Source organism: Diabrotica virgifera, chromosome 2, assembly GCF_917563875.1.
Source record: "Diabrotica virgifera virgifera chromosome 2, PGI_DIABVI_V3a".
NCBI classification, from domain to species: domain Eukaryota; kingdom Metazoa; phylum Arthropoda; class Insecta; order Coleoptera; family Chrysomelidae; genus Diabrotica; species Diabrotica virgifera.
The window spans coordinates 129,326,979-129,339,325 of NC_065444.1; the positions used below are offsets into that span (position 1 = coordinate 129,326,979).

The 12,347-nt window shown below is 31.9% G+C and overlaps 1 protein-coding gene across 1 annotated transcript in view; it reads left to right on the plus strand.

Annotated features, from left to right (window-relative positions):
• The window catches only part of LOC114332924 (uncharacterized), a 141,929-nt gene that overhangs the window by 16,192 nt on the left and 113,390 nt on the right, over positions 1 to 12,347 (plus strand). Inside the window, exon 5 of the mRNA XM_028282714.2 lies at positions 8,685 to 8,957. Within this exon, the coding sequence (XP_028138515.1) occupies positions 8,685 to 8,957 (273 nt within the window). The remainder of the gene's footprint in view (positions 1 to 8,684; positions 8,958 to 12,347) is intronic.

Here is a 12,347-nt window from a genome sequence, read left to right on the forward strand (position 1 = left end):
ATTTTTAAAATTCAGCAAAAAATGCAAGCATGTCCCCGCACTTTTTTTTTATTTATTTCAACAATACAAAATACACAAATATAATAACATTTTAAAACGAGAGTCTTTTAATTATTGCACTTGTAATCTCTATTTGAATATTAATTACAACACAACAATTAACGAGGAATCACTTAAAATACTTACTACTTTATTTACATTTCACCTTACGAGGACCCTCTCTCTTACCGCATGCTTGCATTGATAACTGATGTGGAGTAGCAATTGTAATTAATAATAATAATATTGTTAGAATTATTGATACTAAAAGAACTTTATAAAAACGGGGTTAAATCTAAAATTAATGCATGTATACAGTTCAACATTTTTAAAAATCAGCAAAAAATGAGAGTCTTTTCATTATTGCACTTGTAATCTGTCGGAATATTGATTGCACAACACCACTTAAAATACTTAACATTTAATTTCATTTTCTCCTGCTGTCGCATTTTCTGAGTCACTGTCACTATCGACAGTAAAATTATTCAACTTGAAAACGAGAATATAGAAGGGTGAAAACACAGAACACTTTCTTGATCAGAACCGCTAAAACATTATCGGTTTGAACGTAACGCTTAATTTAAAACAGTAACAAAGTAAAAATTAAATTAAAAGATAATTATACGAAGCAAGTTTTCAATCCTAATAGCAAATAATTAATATTGAAAAATATCAAAAATTACTAAAAGATTTTTAAATTGAAAACTTACTGGTACATCCCCATGTATACGCCTCCAAGACTTCTACAATTTGCAAGTCATATGGATGCTGCAGTAAAGACGATAGGGAAGGAATTCTAAACCTTGCAATTCAAATCCCCCGTCTGCAGCCGGCTAGGAACTGAAAGATGCACCATAGTTACTCTACTGAGTAATAAGAAAATAAAATAAAAATGTGTGTACCATTTTTATATATTCGGCTGCAATACGAAGGAAAAACAATCTTACTTTTTAATTAGAATAAGGAGTGCAGCCAGTCCCTTTAACTGCAGTTTTCTGCTCTTATTGGAGCGTCATCAGAAGGAACGTAGGCACTGTTCTCCTTAATCCAATCAAATCGCATCGAAATGTTTTCCCAAATATTGCAGCCAAAATGATGGTAATGGGTGGCTAGCGCCACTCTTTTTGCATTTCCTCTTTTTGCCAGACTGTTAATATTAGTCGGAAAATTTTTTCTTGCAACTTTTCTCCTCCTGCTTTAAAAATCTCTGCCGGAATTCCGCTTTCTCCTGCGCTTTTGTTATTTTTTTGCTTCAATATTGCTTCTTTTACTTCTTGTAGTGTAGGTTCTTCTTCACGTTGTTGTTCTGTGTTATCCTGTTCATGTTGTTTTATTTCCTGGGGTTCTGCTTGTTTATTTGCATTTAATAGTTCTTCAAAATACTCCGCCCATCTGTTCAATTTTTCTGTTGTTTCTCCTAAAAGCACACCGCCTTTACCTCTACAATAACTTGTTTTACTCTTTGCAGTTCCTCGGGATTTTTTTACTTCTTGGTAGAAATTTCTTATTTCGTTGTTTATGTATGATTCTTCTATTGTTTTCAACTGTTTGTCAAGATGTTCTCTTTTCTTTTTTCTGCAGATTTGTTTTACTTCTCTTCTTGCCATTTTATATTTTTCTGTAGTATCCTGTGTATTATTTTTGTCTTTTCTATTTTTGCTTTATTTCTACGTATCAATGCTATTTTACAATCCTCGTCAAACCAGTCTCTTCGTTTCTCTACTTGTACTTTTCCTAGACATAGTTCCGTTGCTTCTGTCATCGCTATCTGTATATTCCTCCATTCTTCATCAATATCTTCTGCGGTGGGGTAACGAAGTCTTTTATTTATCTCTGCCACAAATCTGTTTGCCGTTTTTTCTTCTTTAAGTAATTATATCTTGTATGTTAATCTTTCTTTTGCTGTTCTTGGGTTTCTTGGCAGCTCTTGTTTAAGTTTGGCTATCGTTAGAATATGATCGCTATTGGTATCTGCCCCTCTGTAGCTTCTGGAATCGGTAATTGCTCTGATATGTTTACTTTCTATTAATACGTGGTCTATCTGGTTTTTTGTCCTTCCATCTGGAGATATCCAAGTTATCTTATGAATATCCTTATGGTCAAATCTTGTGCTTACAATTTTCATTTTATTTTCTGTTGCAAATTCAATTAATTTTTTCCCATTTATACTTCTGTAAATCTCTTCCCTTCCTATTTTGGCATTCATATCTCCTACGATTATCTTTATGTCATATTTCTGAATTTTATCCATCAAATTACTTAGCTTCTCATAGAACTCTGTCTTGGTTTCTATTTTATTTTTATCTTATTACTCAGTAGAGTAACTATGGTGCATCTTTCAGTTCCTAGCCGGCTGCAGACGGGGGATTTGAATTGCAAGGTTTAGAATTCCTTCCCTATCGTCTTTACTGCAGCATCCATATGACTTGCAAATTGTAGAAGTCTTGGAGGCGTATACATGGGGATGTACCAGTAAGTTTTCAATTTAAAAATCTTTTAGTAATTTTTGATATTTTTCAATATTAATTATTTGCTATTAGGATTGAAAACTTGCTTCGTATTTTTACGGCCAGATGGCGCTAGCCACCCATTACCATCATTTTGGCTGCAATATTTGGGAAAACATTTCGATGCGATTTGATTGGATTAAGGAGAACAGTGCCTACGTTCCTTCTGATGACGCTCCAATAAGAGCAGAAAACTGCAGTTAAAGGGACTGGCTGCACTCCTTATTCTAATTAAAAAGTAAGATTGTTTTTCCTTCGTATTGCAGCCGAATATATAAAAATGGTACACACATTTTTATTTTTTTATTTTATTTTCTTATTACTCAGTAGAGTAACTATGGTGCATCTTTCAGTTCCTAGCCGGCTGCAGACGGGGGATTTGAATTGCAAGGTTTAGAATTCCTTCCCTATCGTCTTTACTGCAGCATCCATATGACTTGCAAATTGTAGAAGTCTTGGAGGCGTATACATGGGGATGTACCAGTAAGTTTTCAATTTAAAAATCTTTTAGTAATTTTTGATATTTTTCAATATTAATTATTTGCTATTAGGATTGAAAACTTGCTTCGTATTTTTACGGCCAGATGGCGCTAGCCACCCATTACCATCATTTTGGCTGCAATATTTGGGAAAACATTTCGATGCGATTTGATTGGATTAAGGAGAACAGTGCCTACGTTCCTTCTGATGACGCTCCAATAAGAGCAGAAAACTGCAGTTAAAGGGACTGGCTGCACTCCTTATTCTAATTAAAAAGTAAGATTGTTTTTCCTTCGTATTGCAGCCGAATATATAAAAATGGTACACACATTTTTATTTTAAAAGATAATTCTTTCGCAGGTTTTAAAGAAAAAAACGTAACTTTCTTTGGTAAGGATTTTGGTTATGTACACTCGCTTGAACATAACGCTCAGTGTAATAAAATAAATAACAAAATAAAAATAAAACTTAAAAATAATTCTGTAGTAAAATTTCAAAAAAAAGCAACATAACGGTGGTAAACATTTGGTCATGGACTTATTAAAAGATCGTTATTAAAAATAAACTTAATATGATGTATTCATGTTACATGTATTTTTTTAGGAAATTAATGTCACCTACTACTGTGCTTTAAAAATAAGCGGAATTCTTCTATTTTTTACGTTTGCAAAATTGTCTATCACATTGTCATAAAATGTTGATTTTGAATTGATTATTTCTTTAATGTACTCTTTTTCGATTGAAAGAAGAGATACATTACTCAATCTACTTTGGCTCATCGAATTGCGACTATAAGTTTTAATTCTTTTTAGCGCTGAAAAATTTCTTTCTACTTTAATACATCAGAAGGAGACTTACAATTTTCAACACAACATTTGAGGGTCACTGTACAATACAATTAACTCATTTTTTAACTGATCAGTATCAAAAAATGGATATTGAGCTAATAAATCATTATATAATTCCTGGGGGAAATCTATTGAATACAATGGAAATTTTTCAAATAATAATAAATCAAAATAATCTAACTATCAAAATAATCTAACTTTAATTTGCGTATTGATGGTGTCCAATATTTCTATATATAAATCTGTTTATAACATTGTTTTAAATCGGGTAGGTAAGTCTAAAATAGTTTTTCTTTTTTTCAAAGGAGGTTCAACATTTATATTAATTAACTCAAAAATGTTATCAAAAAATTGATCGTCATTTCTAAAATTCATTAAAACTTGTGTTAAATTATTTAATCGTTGTTTTGAGAAATTAATGTCTGTCGATTTATTTTAAAGAATTGAAGAAACCGCATCTGTTTGCTCAAAAATTAATTTAAATGTTTCCAGCAAAAAACAAAATTTGTGATCATTTAAAAGACATTTGAACCCTTTTGCCTCCCTGATACTTTGATCGTCGTTTTTAAAATCGTTACTATTTAAAATAAAATTAAAGACATCAATTAATTTAGCTTTGTAGGTGTGCACTGAAAATACTATTCTAGATGTAGAATTCCAACGCGTAGTAGCAAAAGTTGGCATTCTGCTGCCGCAAATTTCTTTCAAAATATTACTTCTTTTAGTAGATTTAGAAAAGAAAGCCGTAAATCCAGACATATTTGAGAAAAATATGCGACAATCTTTTATGTTGTTACACGCTTTACTTAGTATTAATTTAATGCATGAGCATGACAATGTGTAAACAGTGCATGAGGTGCTATGGATTTTATTTTAGTTTGTAAACCATTTAAATGACCAGCCATGACGGTAGCGCCGTCATAGGTTTGTGCAATTAGCTTTTGTCTAAAATGATATTTGTCGCATTTATTGATTAAAAAATTAAATAAATCGTCTGCAGTTCGCCCAGATGAAACATCATAAAAACCCATAAATCGCTCTACAACTCTACCGTCTTTAACATATCTGAAAACGATTGAAAGTTGGGAATTACAAGAAATATCTGTCGTTTCATCAATTTCCCATGCAAAAAAAGAAACTTTGTGAATCTCATTATTTATGCTACCTTCAATTATATTTGACACGCTTTCTATAAGCTCGTTTTGGATTGTTTTTGAAGTCCCTGAAAAGATAGTACCGTTCAAAAAATTTTCGAATTTTGAGTCATATTTACCCCACAACGATAGAAGTTCCTTGTAATTGCCACGATTAATTGAATCATCACTTTCATCGTGTCCGCGAAAAGCTAATTCTTGCGAAGCCAAATATATTGTGATATCGATAACCCTTTTTAAATTCATCCTATTCTTTAAAACCTGTTTATTATAAGTAATTATGGCCTCTTTTTGAGCTGTATTTATATTAAGAGGGAACAGTAGCGATCAACAGGTAGCAAAAACGCGTTCCAAGATTGCGGCTGTAATTTTGAATATTTTTTCGAGATATTTGGCACACATATTCGTAATATAATAGAGAATGGCGGTACAGAGCTAAATTTGAAAAATTTATTAGTATGTGGAAATTACTCTGTAATTAAATACAATATTAAAAAAACGAGCCTGTACCGCCATTAAGAAGAACAAAATAATAAACTTTTTTGAAATAAACTTTTTTATCCGATGTCTAGATTTTGTGTCATTTTGGAACTACTAAAATTTTAGTAGTTACAAAATGACACAAAATCTAGGCATCGGATAAAAAAGTTTATTTGAAGAAAGTGCATTTTTTTGTTCTTCTTAATGGCGGTACAGGCTCGTTTTTTTAATATTGTATTTAATTACAGAGTAATTTCCACATACTAATATATTTCTCAAATTGGGCTCTGTACCGCCATTCTTTATTATATTACGAATACGTGTGCCAAATATCTCGAAAAAATATTCAAAATTACAGCCGCAATCTTGGAACGCGTTTTGGCTACCTGTTGATCGATACTGTTTGCTCTTAAAGCAGTTATTATATTTTGTTTGGCAAAAAGTTTTAATTTACACGACGAAAATATGTGATCTTTAGATTTGGAATGTCTTTCAGTTGAACGAGGTAAATTTTTTAGATCTGAATATCTTATTTTAGACTACGTTGTATGTTCGGTTTGTGTTGAAAATAAGATACAAGGATAGCAAAAAACTTTTTCCCTCTTAATAGACCCGGTTAACCAGTCCCATTTATTATACCAATTAATATTAAATGCACGATTTGGACGATTACCTGAGGATTTAACAATAGTTAAATTTGGCTGTGGTCTTCCTAAGGTTTTGATAATGTAAGCTTTATTATATATATTTAAAGTATTAAAATTATTCCTGAGCAGCCAGTCAATTGTCTTCAGATATTTTGATTTCTTTTAACTTATCCATTTTATATAAGCAAACAACGGTACATAAATTGTAAAAATAACCTTACCAAGCCAATAACAACACAAATAAAAATATATGAAATACAAAAATTCACCAAACACTAATTAAAAAAAAAATAAAATGATAAAATCACACCAAGAAATACCCCGACTGTTAACTTCCTTATAGAATATAAGTAAAAACACAAGTGAGCCCAATTCGGATTTTGCCTCCCTTGCCTTATAAATCTGAGCAGTATGACGTGAAGCGATAAAATATTACGTTTCTCTATAGAGTATTATTGTACGCATAGGAAACTATATTGCTGGTTTCGAGAAGTTTGTCCTAACTTATAACACAACGGAGTAGAGTCTCGTTCCTGCCTCCCTTGGTGTTCGGTGGGAGAGCGTGTGATGCGTTCCAGATGCGTTAGTTACAAGACAAGTGTGCAATAATTTACACTTTGTATTAGTACGAGCGCTTGTTGTTTCTCGCGATTCAAAATAAACAAAACAGTGACAATTCATCAATAATTATAGAAATATTATGTCCCAGAGATGACATAAAATGTGTAAAGAATTTATGGGGAGGCTAAGCCTCCGTTGCCTCCTCTGACGAGCCGCCACTGCTGAAAATGACGTCAGAGAAATAATTCTATTTTAGTATCAATATCAAATATGAAAACAGTAAATTAATGTAGATTTCTTCAAAATGACGTCAGAGCAACGATTCAAATTCTATATAAACCAATAAATAAGAAAACAATAGAAGATCTTATACTAACCTTTGGCCAGAAGGGTTTTCAAGGGGTACAGATACAAAAAACTCTTCTACTTCGCACAGAGTATATGCCACCAATAACTCTACCCCTGTCTATTCTGTGGTTTAAGGCCTAATCACTGCAATAGAAAATAACAACTCTCAGAGAAACTAATAAATAAAAAGCTCGGAAATCAACAATGCACTTATTGCAGTGCTTAAGAAATCGAATTAGACATAACTGATTCTTTTCCTTCAGAATGGCTTCAAGGAATCGTCACGGCATCTATCTAAAATTGTGACTTGGAAATAGATCCCGTATCATACGGTGTGAACTTGACAACTACAGACAATGTACCTACAGCAACACTACGATATGCCCAAGTTCAATTTAGCATAAGTTCAGGCCGATTTCCCCAATGAGGGTGTCTATAAAAGCCCAATTGCCTGAAAACTTATGTTCCACACCAGCACAACAATTTTAGAATTTACGACTGTCAATGTGACGTACCGTAACGTATCCATGACAACCAAATTCAAAGTCTGCTATCTATTCACTTATTTATTTAAGGAAATAGGAAAAATGTGAGAAACAGTATATGAGAGTGAAATAATCTTATTAATAAAAATAATATAGATATAATATATACAGTAAAACCTCGATATAACGGACTAATTGGGGGGACTGGATGTCCGTTAAAGCCAAAAGTACGTTGTATAAAAATAGGTTTAAAATCAATCAATTTTTTTTTTAAATTATGTAGGTACAACTGTATTTAATTGCAGTGTACAAATCTGTAAGTTAAAAAAGGAATAAAGTTTTGTTCGCTACTTTTTTACTTTTGTACTTCATCTAAAAGATTTCTGCAATATACTCATTTGGTTGACAAAATTATTCACTGATTCATGGGTTGAATAAGCGATGTAATTTTTGGCAAAATATACAATTAAAGTTGCCTTATTCTGAATTTGGAATACTTTCAGGGGGATTAGCAGGAGCTTTGTCTAAAATCAATAAACATTTCATCTCTTTAGCCGGTATTACCCGTTTCTTCTCTTGAAATTTTCTCGCTGCAGGTACAAATCCTTTAAAAACCAATTTTTGAAAATATGTCTGGTGAACCATGCACTATTAGAGCTATAATATGAAACGAGAAGATGATGCCTTTTGATGATAATATCTTACACAAAACTAGGTTTACGAGATTTATCAACAATTATAGTAGTCGATCCATGCGATCCATCAACGTTAGCACAAGGAACTGCCGAGATCCTGTCCTTGTTGTTTTTCCTTCTAGAATCCGATTTTTCATATTTTTTTGCATTCAATTTTTTTTTACACTCGATCTGATTTTTTGTCCGTTATATCCGAAGTCCGTTAAATAGAGGTCCGTTCTATCGAGGTTTTACTGTAATTATATAGGTGATCCAATTTTTAAAACGTAACATCATGAGGCGCACACAGCACTCTATATATTGATGTAGTTGCTGGTGTAGAACTGTCTCTGACTCCCATTTAGAAGCATAGCATTCAATTCAATATAAAATTATATATGTTCTTCGCCTTCCAACCTGTTATATGTATATTTTTATTGATTTAATTATTTCTTTTTTAGACAGAAGATTCTACACGCTCTCGCCTGTATAGCCTTAAACAGCTTGGTGTAGACAAATTAGCTTCATTGAGACAACGCCTTACCGAAGCCAGAGGCAGTCGAAGAGATAGCAATAGTGATTCTGCTAGTGAATCGTCGCACACAGAATCAGTCAATTCAAATACTTCTGGACCTGAACTGTTGCCCCACTTATGTGATACACATTTTGCACCGCAATATGCTAGGAATAGATATTTATTCACAGCCTTCTATAAGCCTACAAGTTTACTTACTGTGAGTATTAATTTTTGCCATGATTTTAAATTAAATTTAATTTATTGAATACAATTATAGTGATTACTTGTTACATTACATTTTTAGATTAGGGCCAATCAAAATGGATTTAAAAAATATATGTGTGCATTGGCATAGCCCCCTTTACTTTAAAAGCCATGAAGAGAAAAAAACAACGTCGCAATTGATGACGTCAGTAGTCCGGCTCTCTCGGACTACCGCTTCGAAACCGAAATTTGAAAGTACAAATTCTGGTTAAATTTATAGTATTTTTTGAGTGGAACAGGAAAATATATTAATTAGAAGTTTGTACAAAATAAAATTAAAAGTAATTCCTTGTAAGTAACGTTTATTATAGAAAAAAAAACCAATGACAAGAATACATATGTGTAAAATACTTTATTTTAAATAAATAATATCTTATTTTTAATTATATACAAAATATCGCTAGAAATAACTATAACAACAATTGCTCACATGGTTTGATGTGCAGTCTTGGGGTTTAGAGTAGATAGCTTTCTTTTTTTGTTATTCCCCTTAGCATTATTTTTTTTTGTACTTTTTTGAAGATTTATCACTTTGATGGCTGCTATTTCTGTTTTTTGTATAAATATTTAAAACAATATTTCACATAATTTTTATAACAGCAGAATAAACTTTGAAGGCATTTTTCCCACATTCACACTCAAATTCAAAATTTAAGTGAAATCCTTCATGTTGTTAACTTTTCATTGCCAAAGATGATAATAACTTCAGGTGACAATTGTGCTGCAAAAATAATTTATCAAGATTGGGACTATTAATCATAAATTCAAACGTTGAACAAAGATGATATTAAATAAATTTTACTGAATCCGTTGCTAAGCACAAACCATCCCTTTGCAAATAATCATAGTAATCTGCTCCAGTTGTCTCTCCTTTACTGCAACCTGGTTGCAACAATATTATTACAGCGGTATTGTTAGATAATAAGGCTATAACGTATTAAAAAAATCACTTAAATCGGCCAACAGGTTTAGGAAATATAAAACATCAAAAATGACCAAATTTTTAATTGGGCGGATTTCTATATGCAGTGGGCGGTTTATATAAAAATATATTATATTGAACTAAATTCATCTTAACATACCTTTTAATGTTTTTTAATATTGTAAAATGTTTCAGTTTCTCTGTGAATATGGTGAATATTACTTACTTACTTACTTACTTAAGCCGTCCTCTTGTACCTTACGGTGTCGAGGGGTGAATATTATTTAAAAACAAATGAGAACTGACAGACTTAACCGGTCTACCATTAGATGTTGAAAAGTTTCAACTTCATGGCTTGTTAAGTAAAGGTGGCTATGGCATTGGTCAAGGTTTCCACAATTATTAATACTTTTTCTTCAAATACCATCTCCGCGACGCGACGGGAATCACGGAGAGTGGCAATTACCATAGCTATTCTGACTTTAAGAGATGGCTGCTTTAAAAAGTTCATATGATATACATCCGTACCAATCCAATTCTATTGTGTACAACAGAACTTATTTCATAAAGCGCTTTTGTGTTAATCCCCCTTTTTTTAATATTTTTTAAATTGAGAACTATTTTATGTATAACTTGACATAATTTTATTGCCAATTTTACCAAATTATTTCTCTTTTAATTTAAACAAAATTTTATCTAAAGTCACATGTTCATTATTTGCTCGCATTTGATATATGGATATCGTCCGTTTTGAGTAACGAGCGAGTTTTGCGGTGATCATTTTCCAGCAGTTCACTATTCACATTTTTACTGCAACTTTGATTCTCCAAATCCTATTTGCTGGTAGGGTTGACATGGAGGGGATATGACATGTCGACAGTGCTTCTCATGGTGGCATAATTTGTAAGCGGTCCCTCATGGGCGATAAATTCAGTTATTTTTCTTCGCTACATTTTCTTACCTTAGTAATGAAATCCACCTCTTCTTTTAACCAAATTCTTTGGAAACATAAAGAATCTATATATCCCTCTTTCACTATAGTGTTTACAATCCGGGCAAAGCACATTGCCATTTTTATTATACAAAATACAATGATTCACAAAAGATTCCCCTTTGCTTGGGGAATATCACTAAAAAAGTATATTTCATAGAAATTTAAGACCGAATTATGGTAGTATTATCTTAAAAACACTATACTCAAGCAGAAAAAGCAGCAGAGGAAGCAAAATTTCAACTTTATGGGACTTAAAAAGGCTTGATATTGGACAAACCCTTGCTTTTCAACCATTGTTTACAAAGTGATAATAACAATGTGAATGTGACAGTCGTGACGTCACACTTCGGTTATTAGTCTTAAAATCACGTCTTATTTGTCTATATTTAAAATATATTTATTGTATTATATCAGACATTTTCTACCAGAGTAGTTATAGCAAATTTCTAATAGTGTATTGATACATTAGCACAAAATTAATAGTGGAAGTTTAAATAATCTCTTGTTTTTTGTAAATAGCACTTAAAAAGCATGCACATAACATAAGACCATCCTCCGCGTCGACAGAGTGTACCACGTGACCTATAATCATAGTTAACGCTCTCAGTGGATAGCATTGTACACACTTTGTTGTACAGACGTTTACGATTTTAAACTACCACCATTATTTTTCGCAATAAGGTACTTTTGCATAAAGTACTTATGCAAATTAGAGTAGAGGAAAGTCGCCAATTATGGAATACCATTTTGTTTTGGGGATATAAAATAATACCTTTATAGAAATGAAAACAATTTAATGTTATGACACATCAGTCATACATTTTGATTTAGTAATTAAAAGCCTTCTATTAAATATCTTAATTAACAAAAAAAAAATCGAACAAAAAAACAAAATCCTAAATGAGTAACCAAATATGGAATAGGTACCCATATATGGAATATAGGCATAAACCAACATATCAATAACAAAAATAGACATAAACATCTGAGATCAAATAAATTTAAATAAGAAAATTGTGAAAAATGAAAGAAATAGCTTAATTCACTTGCAGACATCACAGATCCATGTATGAAACTCTGGACCAGCACAATCATAATGAGCCCACTTACAATTAATCCACTATTCCATAATTAGGCACCAACGACTGTCCATATTTGGATTTGTACATTAGTTCAAACTAGTATCAACATTTTTTCAAGTCATAATGTTTTAATTACAAAAGGTCATAAAATATCAAAATAAAGGTACTATTGATATACGCAATAACATAACAAGACTTTATTCATGCATAATAACCAATAATACCTACTCGTTGAATATATTTACCTTTGAAATTTTCTGCAAGACGATAAAACAAAACGCGCCTGTCAGACACGTATCGTTCGCGCATCTGACACATAGGTGTGAATACGATAATAAAGAGAGC